A 22,428-nucleotide genomic window follows, 5' to 3' on the forward strand; every position below is an offset into this window, starting at 1 on the left:
TGGACCGTTGGACGCATTGACTGATCACTTGTGTTATGAGTGAGTGGCGATCGCGTGCTTTCTCGGCAGCATTTGACCAAGTGACGTAGGGTTGCAAGTGTATTGGTAAAGGGAAGAAATGAAGTACGGGACGAAGCGGCTGAAGGAGGAGAGGCGGTCATTTCTGCGTGGTAGTGAAAGTTCTGTGCACACAACAATGCCCTCCGCCCGTCCCGTCATCTTATACACTGCAATCCCTTCCATCCTGCCCAGCCGTCTGTTCATTCATAAGGAGACAAGTGTGATCCTGCACGTTGATGCTCGATGATATGCTAAGCGCACCTGGTAAGAATAGGCTCTAGCGCCGAGTCAGCACTGCCGCGAGCTGCATGCGAGATCAGGGGAATCGGATACCCACGCCACATGCCCGCAGTTAAGCGATCGTAGATGTACTCACTTTTAGCTCGAGCAGCTAAATACAATGTCATTGTGCAGCCTTTTTCAAATCCTCTCGCTCAACAAACCGCAAAGGCCGTCTTTGCCGTCGATGCAATGCATATGTACCTTCCGTCTTCTTGAGAATAGAAGCTCGCGTATGTACCTACTGTGGAGAAGTGGTGAAATTTAGACTGGTATTCAGCCTGATTTTCTTCCTTCTGATTGCTGCGATGGAGTACTGATGTTGCAGCACTTAACTCTGTTTGCGACAGTAGTGGCTTTTGACTACGACGAAGCTTTGGAATACTGCATTTCACGAGTCTTTCGAGTCGTGCTGAACTACGAACCTGACTGCCGGCCTCGGTTCGGGTAACGGGGAGTAAACGGGCGGCAACTCTAGCCGACCGAAGATGAGAAGGAATTGCGGCGTAGCGGCGTAGCAGCCTCAACAAGATGGTCATCTCTGATCTGAAACGGAAGGAACCCCTTTGTTGGTGGCTGTAATCGGATTTTAAATATGCGGACGATCGGGAGCCGCATGATTGATAAGTTGGGAGAATCGCACATTTTGTCAAGCATCGTATACGCCGCAGCTGCAGTTGACTTAAAGATAGCGGACGAACGCCAATATCGCTTCAACGACTCTCTTCGGCTGTTCTTGTTGGGGCCAGTGTCCTGCGGCGTCGATCAAGTGGATCCCTCGAAAGTCTGAACATGACTCGGGATAGGCCTCAAGGGCCCCAGGCTGCTGATAATTGCCCCAATCCCTCGCGCCTGATATAAAGATACTTGGACATTCGATCGTCTTGCCCGCAAATAGCTCGAGATCCTTTTGGAGAAGTGGATCGGTGGTGATTCGGTAGTAATTGAGAGCGCCCTGGAAGCCTGTCCGTGACCATTCTTGGACGTAGATTGCGAGGTCCTTGTCAGGCATCCATCTTTCAGTCACCGAGCTATCTTGGTTGGCCATCATGTCAGCAATAGTATCGGGCATTGACTTGTGCAACGGCATAATGTAGTATTCGGGGACTTTGGCCATCTCTTCAGCCGTCCAGCTCTTGAGAGGGTGTGGTGAGTTATCTTTCCAGTCGGCTGACTTGACATGAAGATACCCCCTAAGAAAGGCATGCAGGCCATGGCGTGGGTTGATCCAATCGGCCCCGGCTGTACTAGTGCTGTTATACCACTTGTAATGCTTCCTTGGCACGGGCAGCTTTGCCAACTCAGCGTGAATGTCAGGCGATGGCGCAGGTTCGCGAGCGCCACCGTGGGCTATATCGAATGGCAGCTGTGCAGGCGCTTTGAAAGGATGACTCATCATGACAACGCTCTTGAAGAGGTCTGGACGCATCAGAGCACACATGCTGGAAGTGACAGCGCCGAAGTCGTGGCCGACGATACACTTGACCTCTCGATAACCCAGAGCATTAACCAGTGTAACCACATCGCGGACGACATTGGTCAGAGCAAATTGCGACAAATTGGTGTTAGGAAACGAAGAGTTGTCCCATCCGGTTGTGCGCCCGTAGCCACGTTGATCGAAGGCTACCACATGATAGCCGGCATCAGCGATGGGCACCATGACCTTCCTCCAAGAGAAGGCAAGCTCTGGAAAGCCGTGGCACAGGATGATGAGAGGCTTATCGCGTTGGGGAGTATACCCAGCTTCGAGCGTGTGGAAGGTGATGCCATTTGATGGACAGTAGACATAGTTCTCGACGATGCCGTCTGGTAATGGCAAAGGCGGCAGGCGCGACGCGGGTGATGCCATGCTGATGGAGTCTCAGATGAAAGCAAATCGGAAAACAGATGGAGCAGGGCAGGCGCACGGATGAAGTATACACTCGGTCGCTTTCTGTATGATGAACCGGGGGGTGGCAGTGCTGGTCAATTGTCACGATGTTAGCAGTTAGCGCGGGGAAAAGATGTGCGGTCTGGGCGATCTTTCTCGAGCTCTGGGTGGGCCAGTTCGTCGATCCCAGTCCACATGGCCTTGCGCAAGAATGCGCGTTCCACGTTGCCATGATCACATCGATCTGTATTCGACATGGTGTCGCAACAGTTCGTGGCACTGGACATGGGTGCCTGTGCGACGTTTGGCAGGCAAACGCTGTAGAGGTTGGCGCATGTTTTGGAAGAGGATCACGAATCACAAAGCGTACGGCGGCCGGCGCTACGACGGTTGCTCTTGGAGATATCGCCTACGTCAGTGGCGCCAGATGAGGACTGGCTAGAATGGTGTTGGGGCTCAGGGTTGTTACTAGCTGGAGAGGTGCAAATCAGGGACCGTGAAAGTGCCGGCGCGTGAAAGAGGAAACAGGCTCGTGGAAAAGCATTCCTGCCGCTCCGGCAGAGTATCAGGAGAGGTGCGTGCGCGTTTGCGATGATGGATGTGAGTAAGCACCAGGCGTGAGGGTGAAGAGACAACGTAAACAATGCATGTCTCTTCTAGGCCACGTCTAGACTGCATCTAGCAGCGTCGAGCCACGCCTTCCCTGGGCGCGCAACAGCCTCACCCCCGACATGCGTGCTTGTTTGACCATGTAGCTGAGACGGTGAGGTGTTTGACACTTTCTGTGACGATGCAAATGCGCCGGCGCGAGGCTTTGCGGGCCTCTGCGGCGCCAACACGTCCGACCTAAGCTTTGGGGTGTCCGGGAACATGACGATCCTCTTACTTGTTTTGCTAGCTACAACAAGTCGACTCGGCCCAGATGCGTCTCGGAGCCCTTCTCGCACTTCCAACCCTTCCAATCCTTCCACACGTGAGACGCCCGTGATTTGTTTTTCGTTTGGCGGTTTGACGCAGGTAGCTTTCCACTCTTTCACCCAGGCCGCACGGTTCCGCCGCAGGCGTGACATCATCTAGACGACCCTTGCACCTGCATCTCCAAAGCCACCACACCATCGCACCACACGGCAATGCAGCGCCAGCCGCAACTGCAGTAATCTTTAATTCACCACCGCCACCATGTTCGGCAAGCGACGACGGGCAGCGTCGAATCCGGTAGGTGCTCTCTCGGTGCGCGCGCAAACCTCCTGGCGCGCTCCGCAGGCGTATGGCGACGCGATGCTAACAAATGTCGCCCATGCAGCCCCAGCGAGCCCCTCCGCCCAGCGCATCCGCCTCGCTCGCCGCCTCCAAGGCCTTCATCAAGAATGCCGAATCCAACGGCGACCTCTCGTCGGCGGCTGCGGCCGCCGCCCTGCGCACCCACGTCACGACCCCGACGCCCGTAGGCGACACAGTCACGAAGCGCATGGCCCGCCGCGGCTCGCTCTCGTCAAACGGCAGCGTCTCGCGACAACAGCCCGCCCCCCTGCGCCGGCAGTCGAGCTCAGGATCCATGACGGAGCGCTCCTTTCGCGCGCCATCGCCCGGCGGAGGAAATCCAGCGGATGCAGATGCGCCGCCGGTTCCGCCAATGCCAAAGAACATGCAGCAGCAGGGCAGCGTCGTCCATCGGCGTGCGTCCAGCCTCGAGCCTACTTACCGTGGAGGGTCACCCGCGCCAGGAGGCAGAGGCAGAGGTGTCAGCCTGGATAGGGGCGCCGCTCCTACTGGGAGAGGGCAACGGCCTGCCAGCCATCTCGCCCAGGTGTCCGAGGAGGACGACGCGTTGCGATCCGTAAACTTCTCCCGCCCAATGTCCCCGGGCGCCGTAGGCACGCGCCAGAATCCCTCGCCCCCCTCGAGCAAAGGATGGTTTGGCGGCCCTGTGGTGAATCAGGATGCGGTCCAGCGCATGGCCTCGACATCGCGACCAAAGACGTCCAGTGGTGTCTCCAGCTACGACCTCCAGAACGCCCAACGGTCGGTCCAGAGTGCCTCGGAGCGCCCAGTGAAAACACACCAGATCTCACAGGGCCTGCAAGGCGCAAGACTGTCGAGTGGCAGTATGCGCGCCAAGCCATCTGGCTCTGCTGTACAGACGCAATCCTATGTGCCGCGACAAGCCCCTCGACCCGTCGATCCGAACTCACCGGATGCCATTTACGACCCTTCGACGCGCAAGTTCATTCACAAGCAGGATGCCATGGCCCGTCATCGAGAGCTGCACGAAAAGCCCGAGCCCGAGCCCACGCGACAATTCGTGTCACAGCATGCCGACACCTTTCACTCCGTCCACATACCAGAGAACCAGATGGGCCGTGGCTCACCGAGTCCTATACGCCACTATGTTCGCCAGGAACAGCCAGCACCACAGAGAAGAGAAGAGCCTATAGCTGTATCGCGCACACCCGAACCTCAACCCAGTACTGCTACAGCAACGAGACACTCTGACGACTTCGTTGATGCCGACTTCCCACCTCAGGAGCAGGCAAACACCGGTCGCAGGTTGGACGACTCTGGATATGGCACTATAGCTGGCCATGAGGACGAGGTGCCTTCGCCCAAATTCGCTCTCAACCAGGACAGTTCCTACCCTCGCATCGCCGCTCAAGCCAACTCGACACCTGGAAGCTCTATTGGTGGTGGCAGTCTCCGTGATACGCATGATCGGCATACTTCACTGAGCCCACCACGCACTGCCCATTTTGCGCCTGTAGCTGTCGAACTTGCTGGCACCAAACACGACCCGCTGCCGCGCTCAGTATCTCCTGCAAAATCTGCCTTGAAGAGCTCGCCTTCAGTATCGCGCCGCGGCGAATCGCCGGCTGCTTCTAACGGACGTCTCTTTGCCAAAGTTGCCCCAAGCGATGCATCTGACACCGCGTCTGACGATGGAGGCAGGAAGAAGAAGAAAACTGTGCGTGTTAGTTTCGAGGAGGATCCGGTACTGCCAAGTAAACCTACACAGGTCGATACAGTTGCGCAGCCTCACGGAGGTCTCAGTGCGTCCAAGTGGAGTCCCATAGCAGAGAAAGAGGACGAGTTCGAGGACTTCATGAAGCCACGCCCTGCTCTACCATCGTTCGGCAGCATACGCGAGAAGGAGCGACGACCGCAGGAGAACATGGCTGAGAAGGTTACCGAGACCTTCCCGACTTCAAACGCTTCCAGCGACGTCGCGCTCGGAAACATCGTTGCCGAAGACTTTGCCCAGAAGCACGGACAAGACAGCCCTCTACCGCCTGAGGTCACCTCCGTTGAAGGGAGTGGGTATGTGTCAGACTCAAGCGACTATTCAGACACCCATAAGCCCATGGAGGCCTCGAATCAGCCCCCTGCTCCAGAGCCCAAGTCCCTGTCTACATCACAGGAGGATACACCAGCAGCGGCTGCTCCAATCACGGAACAGATCGTTGAGGTGCCTAACATCGCACTCCAGCCTGCTACCCCTAGCCCATACGAGAGGCCTGAACCTGTCTACCAGAACATGGCGATACCTGGGGGTTGGGGCGACGATGTTCCTGAGTCCGACCGACGCGCAGTCACCCCCACTCCAACCAAGTCCGCCACGTCTATGCCTGACCACGACTCAACGAGTCAACAGCAACAGTCTTTCACACGGACCGAGGAAGACGACGAGACTACCGAGGATGACAGCAGCGTTTACAGCGATGCCTATGAAGACCTCACCGATGGCGAAGGCGGGTTCGGCAGCATCAATGCACTTATGGAGAGTCCGGTCGTGCCGGCATCTTCTGGCTTGATGCATTCAAAGTATGCCAATGCAAGTTCCACGGACAAGCCTACATCGAAGCTCCAGGTAGACACGTCTGTGGATGACAACCGCGATTCAGACACTACACCGACACAAGACTGGAACGCTGCTCAGCAGCATTGGAGTGGTGTGAACGCGTCTCTAAAGAAGCCAAACTCTCAATCGGAGCCGCCCCAAGTACCTTCCGAGCGAGCATCGCATGCCAAGGAAGTGATCTCTCGAGTCACACAAGCTCCAGTCTCAGACGAAAGGTCTAGACCATCTGCTACACGCGAGTATACACCGGATACCACACCAGAGCGCAAGGTTACTGCTATACCACCCCCAGGGACCGCTGCATCGGCCGATCGAACACCAACAAAACCTCTCAAGTCCGCTTTGAAGAAAAGCCCTGCACCGCAGTCGGCGCGCCCAGCTGAACAGCAGAACAAGACATCGCTGCGAACAGCGGCGCCGAGGGAAGATACTCCTGAGGTTCACATGAAGCGAACCATGAGAGGAGGTCCGAACGCAGCTCCACGGGCCGAACCTCAGATGGGTACAACTATGCGATCGAGTATGCGCGGACCTCCAGCTGCAGCTCCTAGAGCACAGCCTCAGATGCGACAGAGCATGCGTTCAGCTGATCCCTCACCCGCGCCAAGCACGGGTCTAGCAGCATCACGACACAGCATGGTACCTATGGATACCAAACCTCGAGGTGCTCTTCAGAAGAAGAACATCCCGCCTGCTGCTGCTGTCGGCAAGGGAAGACCACAGAGCGCGCCTGCCACGAAACCGATGGCCGCCCCAGCACCTACGTACGACAGTGACTCAGACGCGTCTGCAAGCAGTTTCCAGCGTGTCAGGAAGCGCGGACGGGAACAAGGTGGGCGATACACTATGCGTGGCTCAATGAGGCAAGAACCTGCGCCTACCATGCGGGCAAGTGCTCCAGCGCCAAAGCAAGTTCGCGCAATCTCTCCTCCAGGATCACCGTCGCCCGCCATGCGAAGGTCTATGCGGCCCTCTTCTCCTACCCCAGAACCAGTCAGATCTTCCAAGTTCAGCATCCGATCTCTGTCTCCAATGGGCAGGTTCCGGAAAGGACCTGATGTGCGTCCTTCGTCGCCTACGCAGGCGAAGCCAATGCCTACTTTTAACAAGCAGCCAAAGCCACCAAAGCCATCAAAGCCAAAGGCAACACCTGCCAAGGCCATCAAAGCTCCTTTCAAGAGTCGGTTCGCTGATTCAAGCGATGAAGATGACGACGCTCGGCCGTCTCGTTTCCAGAGTCGATTTGATGATTCAGATGATGACGAGCCTCTGGACTACACCCTGCCCCCAGGTCTAGCACCAGTACGAGGGATTCCTAGGAGAGCAGGCGAAGAAGACGGCGACTCCACAGATCTGGAAGAAGAAGCCGACGATGAGACGCCAAACGTGGCTGCGCAATCAGCACCAGCGGCGAACACAACCAGTGGCGCCACTGGCAACGCCGGCGCACAGGGTACAGCCCTATCCGCTGGCTCTTTACGTGACAGCAAGTATGCGCCCTCGTCCTCTGGAGCTGCTGGTAAAGCCAAGACGAAGCGTGGCTTCTTCGGTCTGGGAAAGAAGAAAACTACGGCCCAGTCAGAAGCCGTCCAGGCGCAACCCCAGGCTGTGCAAAACATCCCAGCGCCTGACGAGATTCCCATGCCACCCGCGCAACGCAACCGCGACATGACTCACCCTATGACACCCATCGACGAGGACAAGGAATTCGGCGACCCGACACCCAGTTCTCCTCAGAGGTCTCCCAAGCTGCAACGTCGAAAGACTCCTGAATGGCCACTTCCGCCCGCCATCGGCACTGACGACCGTCCTGTGAGTTCAGATGGTGTCGCGCCTCGTAGACCTCGCTTCGCCACCCGTGCCAGCCTCGTCTCTAACGTATCGGCACCCATCGTGGACGCGCAGGGCCGTTCGGTTTCCTACGGCAGGAGCGGAAAGAAGAAGAAGTTCCAAGGCCTAAGGCGGGTTTTTGGTCTCAACGATTGAGCGCGTTTGGCTAAAGGCTAATTTGCGTTGTTGTAGACCTGCGAGGAAACATCAAGACCGTCCTGGGGCTTTCACCGTGCATGCCAAACGCCACAGAATCGAACACTCCTCGTCTACCGCATCGAGCCGCTCGCATATTTCCATTGCGTCCTTTATCCGTGTTTCAAACAAATTGTTGACCTGTCATCGATCTACCTCACCCCCACTGTCTCAGTCTCCCACCCTACGCCTCTGAGCCCGAAACCACGACAACCATCAATTTTCCTGTTTTCCATCTACGCTCTGTGTTGTACCTCTGTCTAGTCTTCTTTTTTTCCTTTTCAGCGCTCGATTGGCTCCGACGAGCTCTTCGAAAAGAACAATGATACCAGTTTCCTTACCCTTTTTACTACGTACAGGCGGGCGGGCTTTCTTCAGTGATGCTACGGCATACGTGCGCGTGTGCCGCAATACCCCTCGCTTTTTTGAGTTTAAGAGCTTGAGCTTTGTACATGACTTGATTGGAATTGATGTGTGTTTATGTTGGTTGGTTGGATGGATGAAGCGGAAGAACGGAAACCGATGTAGATAATTTCTAATGGAACTCTTGCGTTGCACACTCGATATTTCAAATAGCATCTCTATCGTAACCGCATAGTCTAGGTGGAGACATTGTATTCTTGTGCATAGAAACGCAACACAATACATCCATGTAGTCTGTAATCCTACCTTATGCAAGGGAAAAATTAAACAGGTGCGCTAAAGCTTACATTACACATACAAGATAAGTTTAAGAAGTGTCAAGGCAATGTAGCCTTATTAGCTGTTTTGAATTTACTTCGTGGAGGTATCTGTCCAGTTTTTCCCTTGGATGGGGTGGTCCCTGTGTGTACAAGACAGCAACGCCGATGAAAAGAAGATCGTAAACATTCACATTATCTAATATCACCCTTCCATCCTCACAGTACCAGCCGAAGTCCTAATATCAAACTCCACCCATCGCGCTCTCCCTTCTCTCCTTCCTCTTCCACCGCTCTCATCTATACTCCCCGGATTCATGACCGTGCAGCCAAAGTACTTCACCACGAACGCCGGCGCCTCGCTATCCGCTAGTACCAAGCTTGTTGGCAACGGGTAGAGATTCAGCGTATGCGCAAAGTCCCAATGTAACGGCCGTGCCGAAAGCGGGAAGGGGCTGAGATGTGATTGCGAGAGAATTGTCCGCGTGAGCGCTCGTGCAGTCTGCGTATCAAGATCAACATCTTGTTGCTGTTGCTGTGGTCGCGGTGGCGGCATCCTGAGATCGAGATCCATGGCGTCTTGCTGCTCTGCTTCTTGCTGTTGATGACTTGGTGCATATGGCATCTCGTCGTCTACATCGGCTGGTGGCTTGTTGAATCGTATCGACTGTCTTTGCAGCCTACCGGCTACGTCGTCTCTTAGAATTGCCATCTCGCCTTTTACGCCGAACCAGCTCAGGCGCGAGGGGTTGGAGGTCCAGATCACTTCTCCTTCTTTACCCTTTGCTTTGCCTGCGCCCCATATCTCTCTGTTGGCTTCGGCTACCACTTTCCGGATTCTGCTTGTGAACATTGTTGGGATGGGCTTTCGTGGTAGTGGAGTAGCGGCGCCGGCTGAGAATGCACTCGGCCAGGCGTCGTTGTCGCCGGGGACGAGGACGAGGGTAGTGTGTGCGATGAGCGGTTGGAAGTCTGCAAGGACGGAGGCAAGTGCATCGAAGTGCTCTTTGTACTCGATGCTGCCTGTTCCTGGCACACCTGCAAGACTGGCTTTCGAACTGAAGTTTCCCATCAGGATGATCGCTAGAGGGTAGACTGGGTGGGCGTCGGTAGGATCGGGTGTGTATGTGCGTAATAAGGTGCGGAGGGCGGACAACGTCGATGGAACGTCCAAATGAAGGTCTGAGGCTATGACAATGTTGTGTGCTGTTTCTTGATCCAGAAGCTTTGATGCGATCTTGTTCATACGGGTGCCGGTTGCACGTTGAGAACCGACGCCTAAGAAGTCAGTCCACCCGAACGCTGGTCCAGCCAAGCTGTTCTTGTCGACCTCTTCGGCGCCGCCCAAAGTTGCTGTTCGGCGTTCACTGGGAGGGTGTCCGACCGAGAAGCCAAGGAACTTGCCGCCTATGGTGCCACCAATACCACCGCTGCCTCCCAGAGTTGATGTGGCTCCGGCGTCCTCTTCGTAGCTGCCTTCGACCAGAACAATCATACCTGGTGCGAAGTATGCGCCATTCTCGGGGATTGGACGAGCGTGTTGGATGTCTAGCGTGATTGTGCCTGTGAGGTCTGAGAGTGAAAGCGCACCAGTGGCCGAAACTGTGAGCATGCCTAGCAGCAAATGCGTGCTTCCGGTTCGACCAAGCAAGTTGGCAATTGGGGTGATACTGTTCATTTGTGACGTCGCGATTGATCCCGTCCGGTTGAGGGTAGCAGAACGAGCCGTAGAGAAAGTAGGTGCTTGGAACGTCTCGTTGCGGAGTATGCGCTGGTGTACGATGTGGTAGCGTTGACGGAAGAGCTCGGTCTTGTGTGAGGGATCGGGGAACAGCGATGGCTTTTTGGCAGACCTGACATAATTAGTAAACAATCGGTTCTCTCTCGACTGGTACATACTTTTCAAAGTGCTTCTGGGTGGCATTGTATATCAACTTTGGCTGCTCGAACGCGCCAATGACCTTCATCCACTCCCTGGGATCTTTCAACAGATCCTCTTCCTCGTCCTTGTCCTCTACTTCCAGGCTGGACATGCCGAAACTGTTGTTGGTGTCGATACTCGGGCGGTTCATCTGGCCAGCTATCTCAGGCCCAAAGTTGAAGCTGCTTTGCCTGCCCAGATTTGAGCCTTGGACCACCCTTCCTCCACTCATTGAGCCTTCGAGTGTCTTGAGTATGCCCTTGAGCGTCTCATTGTCGCCTTCCACGATGACCTGGCCACCGCACTTCTTCCAGCTCTTAGCGATCTCCTCCAAGACCTTTTCGGCCAGGCCTTCCTCTCTCCATCCCGAACCACAGTGCTTTCCTACAAACGTTGCTAGTGCTTGGAGGGCGGAAGATGTGAGGGTGAGATTGTGCTTTTTGGTGAACGTTCGAAACGCGAGCGGTCGTAGTGTGGCCGGAGGAAGCAGTATAGGGAGCACAGTGGACTTCCCGACTGGCTTGAGTGCAGGCGGGGCGCGTATGGGGGCGGTTCTGCGGGGATTGATGGGATGAACCGGGGTTCCGAACGCTGGCGATGAGGACGGGATGAGATCTGAGGGTACCGCCGAGGGCTTTTCGGGTCTTCTTGAGGTGGCCATATTGGGTGTGGTGAAGGTGAAGTTGTGCTGTGTCGCAATGTGGTAATGGGCACGCATGGGATTCCACTTTACGCGTGCGACGCGTTCCAGCGCGATTTCGCGCTAGAGACGGAGCTACTTTTCCTGGCAACCACCGAGCCTCTTGCCCAAACACGACACTCAGCATCCTTCACGCTTACTCTTACGACCTGAAAACTCTCAAGTCGTTGTCGCATACGCTGGATCTCTCACACAAACACGATAAATCTCACGCAATGGCCGACCCTGCCACTGAACCGCTCGCGACCGTCACCGAGACCGAAGACATGCCCAGAACGAAAGAGAAGATGGGAGAGCTATCGCAGGCTGCTTCTATCCACTACTCGACCAAGAACTACGACGCCGCTGCCGAACACTACGCCGATGCCGTCGAGATCCAAGCTGAACTCAACGGCGAGATGGCGCCTGAGAACGCCGAGCTCCTCTTCTACTACGGGCGCGCACTCTACAGGTCGGCAGTCGCCAAGAGCGATGTTCTAGGCAACAAGGTGGCAAAAGAGGAGAAGAAGAAGCCAAAGGCAAAGAAGGCCGCGAAAGCTGAGGCGGGTGAAGCTTCGAGCGCCGCGAAGCCCGAGCCAAAGGAAAAGGCAGTCGGAGAGACGCCATTCTTTCAGCTTCAGGGCGACGAGAACTGGACTGATTCCGAGGATGAAGACGACGACATGCAGGATGGTGAAGAAGAGGAGGACGATGACGACCTCGGCAACGCGTACGAGATCTTCGAGCTAGCGCGCGTCCTGTATGAGAGGCAATTAGACGCCCCAGAAGGAGACGATTCAGACAAGGGCAAAGGCAAGGTGGAGCTGAGCCCGAAGGCGCGCGTCATCAAGGAGCGCATCGCCGACTGCCACGGTTTCCTCGTCGAGATCTCGCTAGAGAACGAACGATTCCACGACGCCATATCCGACGCCCGCAAAGCGCTTGCACTACAAGAGGAACTATACCCCTTCGAGCACGAGAACGTCACAGAAGCCCACTACTCCCTTTCCCTTGCGCTCGAGTTCGCATCCGTCTCAAAAGTACGGGAAGACCAGACTGGACAAACAACCGATGCGTCCGCTAAGCAGGAACAAGGAAAGGAAGACGAGGATGGCATTAACTGGGATCTGCGGAAGGAGGCTGCTGAACAAACAGACCTCGCCATACAAAGTCTGGAAGCGCGCTTGAAGAAGGAGGAGACAGCAGTCAGTTCCGACGCGCTGAAGCCAGAGCAGAAGAAGGAGAAGCAAGCCATCATCGAAGACAAAAAGGGCATGCTCGAGGATCTCAAGACCCGTCTTGTGGACCTCAAGTCAGATCCCAATAAGCAGGAGTTCGACAGCATCGACTCGTCGGTGTTCAAGGGACTGCTCGGTGGGCTGTTGGGAGCAGATGCAGCGACGCAAAAGGCAAAGATTGCAGAAGCCACCAAGAGCGCAAATGATGTTTCGGGCATGGTGAAGAAGAAGGTCAAAGCGCCTGCACCGGCAGCATCAGCGTCAAGTGACGCCGGTAGTAGCAAGAGGAAACTGGAAGTCGATGACGGCGGTGCGGAGGGCAAGCGGGCAAAGACTGAAGAGCCTGCGTAGATACGTTGCATCGTAGCCTATGGCTGTTCAGGATAAGGATGAGACGTAACTTCACTCGTAAGATGTCGAGCAACAGTCAATTCTCAAATTTTGTAGTTCTTCCTACCATCTTTGGGGTGACTGACCAACTTACTTAGCTCTACCTTGGGCGTCGTCTTTGTTACCTCGTAAAGGTAAAGAGCGCTGAGCCGCCTCACATGGCGTCCGTTTCATCGGTAGCGTTTCCCACATCCACATGTACCCACCACTTCACAGTGAACGCAACGCCAGTGATTGCCACAGTATCCACAACCTATATCCATCTTCACCGAATTCATCCCGTCGGAGTTACATGCACAACAGGCCCAAAGCCAATACACTTCGGACCCACTGGTACTACACCACAGTTTCGCTGGAAATCGTGGCGACCTTCTTGTTCGCAGCCTTGACGGCAATGGCTCTGTCTTAATGGGTGCGGTCTGAGACGTTGACCCTTGGCTCTGACTGCCATCAAAAGCTTCATCAAGAGGCGGAGGACTCGGCTCTGACATGATCTCATCCTCATGTGTGTTGGCCGTGTTTGGGGGCGATTGTATTGTGAAGCCCGGAGGAGTTCCAGGGTCCACAACTATTTTGGATTAGTCGTATGAGAGCATGTATTGGGATTCCATACCTTGCACAAAACCCTGGCGCATGTTGGAGTTGGAACGGCGGCGATCTAGCTCTCTTCCTATACGCTTCCCGTCGACAAGAACACCGTTGAAAAGAATATGTGTCTGTCGACCACGTTCTTCTCTTTCTTGTACGCGAGGCAAGATCGCGTTCCATTCCTTGTCAGTGATCTTCTTGCGCATACCCCAGGAGGCAATCTTGCTTTCGTACTGCGATTTACCGTGCGAAAATCAGCCTAATGCAGTGTATTCAGTCTGAATCCATGCATACCTGGGCGAGAAACTGTAACGCCTCGTCATGATGTCCATGACGCCTTCGTGACCGCAGAGCTTTCTGTCTTCTCCAATGTACAGCTCGCCAATAGCAAGCTTGTGAGAGTTCCAGACCTCGTCGGGAATCCGTCCTGCGAGTACTCTCGCCATCGTGGTGGAAAGGGGGAGTGGTCACCGCTCAAGTTGAGAGCTGACCGAAGTTGAAATCTGGAGCGGGAATGCAGAGTGAAGAAAAGAAGGTGCGTGACGGTGCAGAGAAAGATATATCCTTATATGTCGGTTTCGTGGTCGGCTTGAACAGGAGTGCACCAATCACGCGAAACCTGAGTATGCTGAGCTAGCCTCAATTCCAGTGTTATGCATGCAAGACATAGCCTGACCAACCAATCATGCAAAACCAGAGATATACATGTACCGAGACATGCCACGTGATGCTGTCCTCCCTCTTCAGCCAATGATGCGGAACCTGACTTGTATACAATTGATGCCATGATCTTGCATTTAGACCGACTGAGATTCTTCAACACTTACAGAGGGTCCTAGATCCTTGCTATATATCTTGCTGTCTTGATACCTTGTTATCTTGATACCTTGCTACCTTCATACCTCAATCAATCTCGAGTATTAGTCAACATGCCTTCCTGGTCCACCGAAGCCATCATTGCGTTCGTCACGCTACTCGGAACGTGCCCACCGACCGGTTTACTGTTATGGCATCTGGTAAAGAGTAGAAGCGCAAGGGGATGCAAGAGTCTGGGTTCGTCGTTCCATCATACTTTGCATTTACACCTACTGACGTTGCTAAGTAGACGTGGAGAGAACCAACGGAATTGAACTCGAGAGACGCAGAACGATGTGATACGGAGACAGTTCCTCCGACTCTACCTGTGTGTACGAGCAAACAATGTATCTTCATCATTACTCCTCCCACCTCCCGGAGTAAGACATTGGCTACATGTTAGAGCGACTGGCATAGCTTTGGAATAACCTTGGAGTCTTTGGAACTTTGAGCGCAGTCTGTACATCCATTGTGTTCGGGTTAATGTTAGGAACAATAACGCCATCTGACACGAAAGTCGAGATCTTAACGAGTTTTGGTATGACTACCGCCTGCCGAGAGTCAACGATATGATCTTGCTGATGTATGACCGTCACAGGCGATGGTTTTCCGCTGGACATGGACTCACCTAGGTACTTTTCTTCTTCTGCAAGATCTTGGCTTTGAGTTTCATTTGTGCTTCGCGGTTCCTTTCTTTCCATGAATTGTTTTTCTGCTGTTTTTCCCTTTCTTCGGCGCGTTGTTGCTGCTTCTCTAATATGTTGTTAGCCTGTTCAACACGGCGAGCAAGATGCGCAACATCGCCTACCATGCCTTTTGTCCTCCAGCCTCTTTTCTCTCATCTTTCGCCGTAAATTTCTCCTCTTATAATCACTGATATACGCAAATAATCGATCGTGCTCATAGTTGAAGAAAGGTGAGATCTTGGCACTCAAGTTGCGTAGGAAGTCAACACCTAGTGGCGCGTTGAACAAACGGAGGACAAAGGGCTGAAAGCTCAGCGCTGCCATGACTGCAACGATGGAGAGGACGTGTTCTCATACAGTGAATATGAAGATACAATTACGCATCCTACCTGGCTTGCTCATATATAGTACTTTAGAAGCACCTTGAAGGAGCAGCCCGCGTTATGCAAGGGGTGTCCGCTTCCGGCGAGGCTCCTTGCACACATCGCGCTGATTACTTGTCACCCTGAACATGGTTACGGAGCACAATGGTGGTGGAAGTCGAGGCGACTGTCTTGACAACGTAGTTTTGACATACGACCCGTGGCCCAGTGTACGAAGTTTCTCTAGACCTCGCAGCAAGTACGCGCCTGGCCTCTGTTGGTCGAAGCGGGGCGAAGAGGCACGTGCGCTAAGCGTACGTCATCGTCCACCGCGCCTTCACGTACTCGTCAGCCAACAGTCAGCCCTGAGCCTCAAAGATTTCCTGCTTGCCAAACAAGCGCGCTGCACTCCTTTTCGAACCCTCGAAATCCCTATCACACGAACATCGAGCAGTACACAGATTGCAGTCATGGCCTCCAACCACAACGACAACCCGTGGGCGGACCAAGGAAACCAACAAGGCCAGAGCAACCCGAGCCACAACCCCTACCAAGCCTACCAACCGCCGCAAGACCCGCCTCCAAATCCGTATGCTCAACAGCCACCCCCAAATCCGCTAGGCCAACATCCTCCTCAAGAGCCGTATGCGCAATACCCCCCTCAACACCAGGATACCTCTCCATGGAGCCAAGAGCCAAGCCAAGCCCAATCGCACAACCCATTCATGCAGTCCCAACCCCATGGACTCTCTGAGCAACCCTACCATCAGCAACAACAGCCTCAGCCTTCCTATCCAAATCAGTCTTCTTACCCTGGACAAGACGAAGTCCCACCAGGTCTACCACCTCGTCGCACAGCTACGGAGATGGCACTTCCCACCGGACAGGACCGCTCTCACCAAATTGAGGTCATGCAGAGTTACGAGGCAGCAGGAAGAAAAGACGATGATGATGATAACGTCGAAGTGCTCCAACGCGAATTCCCGAAAATCGATGGAAGTCTGATCGCGGCGATCTACGGAGATACCAAGAGCTTGAGCGCGACAAGAGAGATGTTAGGTGAGCTGGAATGAGAGAACCACACGCTCCGTGAAAATGTGGGAATGCCACCAGACGGTGGAACTGGAAAGGAGCACGAGCATCAAGATTATCTTTTGCGGCAATACTCATGAGTCTCATTATGGAGGGTTGTGCCGCGGCATGAAGGTGATGTACAAGCACGGTACACATACCTGAGATGTACTCTTACTTATCAAATACTCTCACGAAGTCTTTTTCCACATTCTCATCTGCGTATATCGAATCCACTCGACGTGTTGATATTTCAGGAAAAGCGAATCCATCATCTCTATCAACCAAAACTTGCAGGGAGCTTAAAATCTTTATCTATACTCCCAGATGCCCGGGCATCATGCACGGGTATTCACCCTTGTCCTCGCAGTACTCCGATCCGACGCTCTGATCACGGACATAAGCCTCCCCTACGCGCATCGCGAAATCGTTCGCACGTTTTCGAGACCCCTGGCTTGACAGCTGATGATATGGCAGTCCAGGCTTGTACGATGCGACATTCCATCAACAAAAAACAACAAGACAGTACGAGTCATCATTTGTGCTATCTGGAGTTCATCCTGACGGCTGACAGGAACCAGCGAAATCACCTGGTGCTTCAATCGCGGCAAACCTTCCGCACTCAGGACGCGGCATTTCCTAAAGCGGAACCCCGCATTCTCGCCCAGCCGGCCCAGCTAGCATGACTTCAGCCCAGATGCAACGCCATGAATGTACCTGCTCGAAGCCTTGTTCTCGCGCAAGCTTTGACATCTCTCACCTCCGCATTCGCTTCCCCGCATATCCATAATTTCCCCGGACACGGTCCGCTAAGAAATCCCACATGGATACCTGGCGCTACATTAGAAGCATCGACGTTAAACTGGATGAGGAGATGCCGGTGCACATCTCTACGGGGTTGCGAGTATAAAGGATACATGTTTGCGGCCCACATGTTTGGTTCACGATCATATTGTTCTGCAGTCCCTTCCTGCTTGCCAGACTATTGGGTTCAGGGTCTTCTTCATCATGTTTGAACTAAGAGGCAAGAGCCTCATCGCAGTCATTCTATTGACCTCTGGTCTTGACTTCCTTCTCTTCGGATGTAAGCCTGAAGCAATTCACTTTACATCGTGGTCCGATAGCTAACACGATTGAAGATGATCAAGGACTTTTCGGCGGTATCCTGGGTGGCCAGCGCTTCAAGGATACCCTCGGCAACCCGAATCCAACGATGACCGGACTAGTTACCGCTATCTACGATATTGGATGCGCGCTTGGTGCCGTTGTGGCTTTCGTCTTCGGTGAACGCATCGGACGCAAGCGTTCTATCATCCTCGCCAACCTCATCGTCGTTATCGGTGCTGCTATACAAACTGCCAGCTTTGACTACTGGCAGATGTTTGTCTCGCGCATCATTGGTGGTATCGGCGTCGGGCTGTCAACGGTTGCAGTGCCAATCCTACAGTCAGAGACATTGCCGGCGCACAACCGTGGCTCGCTGCTCGTCGTTCAGTCCGCTCTGATCATCATCGGTGTCGCAGTCGCTTCTTGGCTGTGCTTTGCGACACTGTACGCCGAAAGCTCATTGCAGTGGAGATTTCCTGTCGCTTGCCAGATCCTCTTCTCGCTCATGGTCTTGGCGCTCTGCCCGTTCCTGTGCGAAACACCAAGATGGCTTGCATCGCGTGGAAAGATCGACGAGGCGAAACACACTATCAGCCGACTTTTGGACAAGCCTCTGGACGACGAAGAAGTGCAAGGCCAACTCCAGGAGATTCTTGACGCTATTGCGGCAGAGAGCAGCGAAGAGGAGCCCACCTGGGGCGAAGTCTTCAGCAACGCCACCAAGACCCGCAATCTACACCGTGTTCTTCTCGGAATGGGCCCGTACATGATGAATCAGTGGAGCGGTATCAACGCGCTGTGCTACTATCTCGCCTACATCTTCCAGCAGTACCTCGGTTACTCTCCGAGCATGTCTCTCATCCTTGCCTCCGTGGCCTTCACTCAGTATGCCGTGTTCTCTTGGCCACCTTACTTCTACATCGACAAGATCGGGCGTCGATGGTCAGTCATGGGCTCGTCAGCCGGTTGCGCAGCATGCATGGCTATCATCGCCGGATGTCTGGCGAAAAACAGCTTTGCCAGCGCGGCAGCAGCTGTAGCCTTCATCTTCTTGTACCTCGACTGCTTCACTCTCGGTATATTGCCCGTATCATGGTCTTACTCAGCCGAAATCCAACCTCTCCGTGTCCGCAACAAGGCAACCGCGGTTGGCGTCTTCTCACACTGGATGTCCAACTTCGTTGTCGTCATGGTTACCCCAATCGGTCTTGACAACATCCGCGGCCATTACTTCTGGGTCTGGGCAGCTGTCTGCGCGTCCTTTGTACCGCTGACTTACTTCTTTGGCGTCGAGACTTCCGGACGCACGCTTGAGCAAATCGACATTATGTTCTACGAGAACCCAAGGCTCTGTATGGGGCTCAACAAAGAGAACCGAAGAGTTGTAAGGGCGAGCAAGTCAGATGAGGAGCAGAGATACAGGGAGTTTGCACATGCCAACGAGAAGAACCAGGCTGTGATGGCAGAGAGGATAAGCCAAGATGACTAGATCGTGTTGTCAGATGCAAGGGGGAGAGTGTGGAAGGTCAATGCACTGTTCGAGCCGAACAATGTGCGACGACATATTCGAATTATCGAATATCAATTAGCAACTGACTACGATCAACTACATGATGCGTCCAGACACCGACTACGTTCAACTAAATGCCGTGTCCATCTACCTTCTCCGCCTCTTTGATGTGAAACAGAATTTGCAAGTGCCTAGATTCTGGATCCGCGAAATCAGAAGCAACAATCTTGTCGACAACCCGACGACCCAACCCCTCCCTATGTTGTACCAGTAGGTAGGCGGTACCAGCTCCTTCAGGCGTTCCAAGTATCGCTAAGCCTTCGTCTGAGTCTGCATCAAACTCGTATTCGAGATAAGGCCCAGATTTGCGCGGCTGTACTCCAGCTGTTACATGCTGCACTACCATTTCAGACGCAACACTGTCCCCGTAGTGAGAGACGGTGCGTAACACAGGCTTTGGCGACTCTTTGCTTGTAACATGCAGCCAAATGAGGTATGCCATGTCGCTCCAGTGGCATAGTTTGGGCAACAGCGTAGATACTGTTGCGCGCGCCGGCTGGTCTACGGATTTCACCAAGCCCGATGCCAACGCGTGAGGCGCGTAGTTAGCCGCCGATTCGATCATGCCATCATCAAGATATATATTATTGAGAAACCAGGCGTCGGTGGCCAGGTAGGTCTCGCCGTTCCTGGTAGTTTCTAGCACATGTTGCGCCGAACACATAATCCCTATCCGGGTGTCGGTTTTAACATCCAGAACATAGCCCCACTCTTCAATGTCGGAGACGGATTGGAACTCGCTCCGGGGAATGCTGGGTTGGTCAGAATGAGCCTGTGTATGCAGCAGTCTACCTTTTTCCAAAGCCTTGGTGTACGCTGTTAGACATTCGTCATCAGGGTACTTGAATCGCTCGCCAGTAAATCCTGTAGACATTGTTAATTTCGTGCAACTGCAAAGGCCGAGAGGTGTATGATGGTGCTGAGGGTGCGATTAGAATGTCGAAAATTGTGATTGTATCTGTCTGCTGGTCACTGATAGTGAGAGTGCGATAGTAAGAGCGCGATGGAAGAGCGAACAACCTTCATGAGTACATCTTTCACCTCCGTGTCAATCGGCAGTGTAGGTATTCATCAGTGGGTGCACATCTTTGTCGGTATACAGTGATGTACCGCCGTCGCCGTGTATAGGACATTGTATCGACTCTTTTGAGTTGATGGATCAGCTGAGTTCAGTAGTAGACCGTTAACCGTGATAAGATGATTTTAACACAAAGTGTTATTCTATAATGTCGACCTTTTGCCGGCAGAGCATTCTCGTGTAACTATGGCTGGGCTTCGTACTCCAGTGCCTTGATAGCCCAAGCCGTAGGTATTCCTCTGTTCCCGATCATCTTCTTACTCCTACCGAAACGAGATATCCACGCCAGTTCCCAGCCTCCGTCACATTCCTGCAACTCTTTCAAAGATGCCAGGTCAGATTGGGTTTCCACATCGAGCTTCTGGCATGCTAAGACACGTGAGGCGAGGACGAAAGAATCCCCGGGGCGATTGACGCGTTGACGTAAGGCCTCAACCGTTGGCTTACGTAGCGACTGGACCTCAGGTGCAGTGGGATTATCTTCGATGAGACACGCCAGAAAGTACAGAAAGGTCTCGCTGGCAAGATAGTGTTCCGATCCATCGATGTGACCGCCTTTCAGAAGGACGCGACGAATGTGTTCGAGCTCGGGCTGTACTTCTGCGCCGCGTCCGTATCTATAGAGGGCACGGACGGCGTTGAGCATAATGAACGGGCATACACGGGGCCTCGTGCCACCAAGATAGATCATGATAAGACCGTCTTTATCGTGCCTGTTCTCGACGATACGGTCCAAGATCGGATTGGCAGATGCTGCAGGTGGAGAGAACGCAAGAAAGGCGAGAGCTGTATCGTCGACATCATCAGGGTCTAGGTTCAGGCGTATGAAGTCAGCACATATACCACAACTGTTCATCGATTCTACTTACACGTTTTCGTTGTGCCGACTGGTGGGCCATTGAAGAAGTTCCATGCTTTGGCTTGGCTACGGGCCTGTCGGATGTCCGATTGGACATCAGCGTTGGAAGCGCCGGGTGGTGAGAGACTGATGACGCTATCATCATTCAACTCAATTTGTATGAGGAATTGGGCGAAGTGATCAAAAATCACGGGGGCGACATCCTGAATGCACGATGTATGCTTGTGCGCATTCACGGTCATGAAGCGGCGTGCCCTGGCAACAGGATCCATCAAAAGGTTACGCAACTGACGAATAAGAGCGGTCGAGGAGTCGAAGACGATGCCATGAATTCCGAAGGAGCGGGCGGCATTGACGTTGGCGACTTTGTCGTCCACAAAGATCGCGGAAGAAGGGTCGCTCAAGTTGAGGCTATCCAGAACATGCTGGTGAAATTGTAGATCAGGTTTCGTCATGCCAACCTCAAAGGACAAAAACTCGCCGTCGAACAGATCCCAGTCGGATAGTACGGTCTTGACAAAGGCGAAATGTTCCTTGGCAATGTTGCTCATGGCATAAACCTTGAGATGGTCACCTAGCTCAGCTTTGAGCTCTTTGAGTTGGAATGTGAGCTCTTGGTCGACGCGCAATGTCTTGCGGCATTCCATGAGCCCGGTATCGATGGCGTCAGGATCGAGAGAGAGCTCCTTGCTGATAGCTTGGATGGCTTCTGTCTCGCTAATACAGCCGCGTTCCAGTTCGCTCCAGGTTGGCGATCGGGTGATGGCGTGGAGACTTTGAGGAGAGATGGCAGTGAGATTTTCGATAGACCAGTGACACAGCACATCGCCGATATCAAGAATGAGCGCACGCTGTTGTTGTGAACTTGTGACGGCCATAGTGATGCGACCACCTTGTTGGCTAAACTCTGGTTGAGTCTTTCCACAAGTAATCAGAAGCTGGGATTGAAGGCAATGACTTCTTGCGGGATGCAGTGGAAAATGATCTTATGTACTCTGGATCAGACGGTCGATACTGAAGAATGCTTTAGCTAGAATAGACGCAGAGGTTGAGTCTTATATACGGCGGTGTAGGAAATGCTGGAACATGTCTACTTCCTGCAGCTGCACCGCGACCATCATCACCTCAAGCGATCATGGCTGTTAGCCAAGTGGATGCCGTGTCTGTAGACTATGTCTTACTTTTTCCGATGCTTCTTTGAATCAGAAGCCCCCTGCAAGCCACAAGATGGGCCTCAACATCATCATCGTCATCGGC

General features: G+C 53.7%; 10 protein-coding genes across 10 annotated transcripts; 4 read left to right on the plus strand and 6 right to left on the minus strand.

Moving 5' to 3' along the window:
* Positions 1–1,021: 1,021 nt before the first annotated feature.
* Positions 1,022–2,188, minus strand: J4E79_003828 (uncharacterized protein; the record flags this gene model as incomplete). Its single annotated transcript, XM_049352718.1, has 1 exon — positions 1,022–2,188. One exon carries the CDS (start codon positions 2,186–2,188, stop codon positions 1,022–1,024), a length of 1,167 nt encoding a protein of 388 aa, XP_049213097.1.
* Positions 2,189–3,388: 1,200 nt separating this feature from the next.
* On the plus strand, positions 3,389–8,048 carry J4E79_003829 (uncharacterized protein; the record flags this gene model as incomplete). Its single annotated transcript, XM_049352719.1, has 2 exons — positions 3,389–3,424; positions 3,513–8,048. 2 exons carry the CDS (start codon positions 3,389–3,391, stop codon positions 8,046–8,048), a joined length of 4,572 nt encoding a protein of 1,523 aa, XP_049213098.1.
* Positions 8,049–8,972: 924 nt separating this feature from the next.
* J4E79_003830 (uncharacterized protein) lies at positions 8,973–11,349 on the minus strand (the record flags this gene model as incomplete). The annotated part of the gene is made up of 2 exons (XM_049352720.1): positions 8,973–10,620; positions 10,667–11,349. 2 exons carry the CDS (start codon positions 11,347–11,349, stop codon positions 8,973–8,975), a joined length of 2,331 nt encoding a protein of 776 aa, XP_049213099.1.
* Positions 11,350–11,603: 254 nt separating this feature from the next.
* Positions 11,604–12,956, plus strand: J4E79_003831 (uncharacterized protein; the record flags this gene model as incomplete). Its single annotated transcript, XM_049352721.1, has 1 exon — positions 11,604–12,956. The coding sequence occupies one exon, from the start codon at positions 11,604–11,606 to the stop codon at positions 12,954–12,956; it is 1,353 nt and encodes a 450-aa protein (XP_049213100.1).
* A 617-nt stretch (positions 12,957–13,573) lies between these two features.
* Positions 13,574–14,029, minus strand: J4E79_003832 (uncharacterized protein; the record flags this gene model as incomplete). Its single annotated transcript, XM_049352722.1, has 2 exons — positions 13,574–13,808; positions 13,878–14,029. The coding sequence occupies 2 exons, from the start codon at positions 14,027–14,029 to the stop codon at positions 13,574–13,576; spliced, it is 387 nt and encodes a 128-aa protein (XP_049213101.1).
* A 1,037-nt stretch (positions 14,030–15,066) lies between these two features.
* On the minus strand, positions 15,067–15,448 carry J4E79_003833 (uncharacterized protein; the record flags this gene model as incomplete). Its single annotated transcript, XM_049352723.1, has 2 exons — positions 15,067–15,191; positions 15,247–15,448. 2 exons carry the CDS (start codon positions 15,446–15,448, stop codon positions 15,067–15,069), a joined length of 327 nt encoding a protein of 108 aa, XP_049213102.1.
* A 508-nt stretch (positions 15,449–15,956) lies between these two features.
* J4E79_003834 (uncharacterized protein) lies at positions 15,957–16,559 on the plus strand (the record flags this gene model as incomplete). The annotated part of the gene is made up of 1 exon (XM_049352724.1): positions 15,957–16,559. One exon carries the CDS (start codon positions 15,957–15,959, stop codon positions 16,557–16,559), a length of 603 nt encoding a protein of 200 aa, XP_049213103.1.
* A 1,006-nt stretch (positions 16,560–17,565) lies between these two features.
* J4E79_003835 (uncharacterized protein) lies at positions 17,566–19,153 on the plus strand (the record flags this gene model as incomplete). The annotated part of the gene is made up of 2 exons (XM_049352725.1): positions 17,566–17,641; positions 17,697–19,153. 2 exons carry the CDS (start codon positions 17,566–17,568, stop codon positions 19,151–19,153), a joined length of 1,533 nt encoding a protein of 510 aa, XP_049213104.1.
* A 151-nt stretch (positions 19,154–19,304) lies between these two features.
* J4E79_003836 (uncharacterized protein) lies at positions 19,305–20,108 on the minus strand (the record flags this gene model as incomplete). Its single annotated transcript, XM_049352726.1, has 2 exons — positions 19,305–19,986; positions 20,050–20,108. The coding sequence occupies 2 exons, from the start codon at positions 20,106–20,108 to the stop codon at positions 19,305–19,307; spliced, it is 741 nt and encodes a 246-aa protein (XP_049213105.1).
* Positions 20,109–20,496: 388 nt separating this feature from the next.
* On the minus strand, positions 20,497–22,049 carry J4E79_003837 (uncharacterized protein; the record flags this gene model as incomplete). Its single annotated transcript, XM_049352727.1, has 2 exons — positions 20,497–21,122; positions 21,182–22,049. The coding sequence occupies 2 exons, from the start codon at positions 22,047–22,049 to the stop codon at positions 20,497–20,499; spliced, it is 1,494 nt and encodes a 497-aa protein (XP_049213106.1).
* Between the last annotated feature and the right edge of the window lie 379 nt (positions 22,050–22,428).

Source organism: Alternaria viburni (genome assembly GCF_023758015.1).
Source record: "Alternaria viburni strain BMP 2772 chromosome Unknown scaffold_6, whole genome shotgun sequence".
Lineage (NCBI taxonomy): Eukaryota > Fungi > Ascomycota > Dothideomycetes > Pleosporales > Pleosporaceae > Alternaria > Alternaria viburni.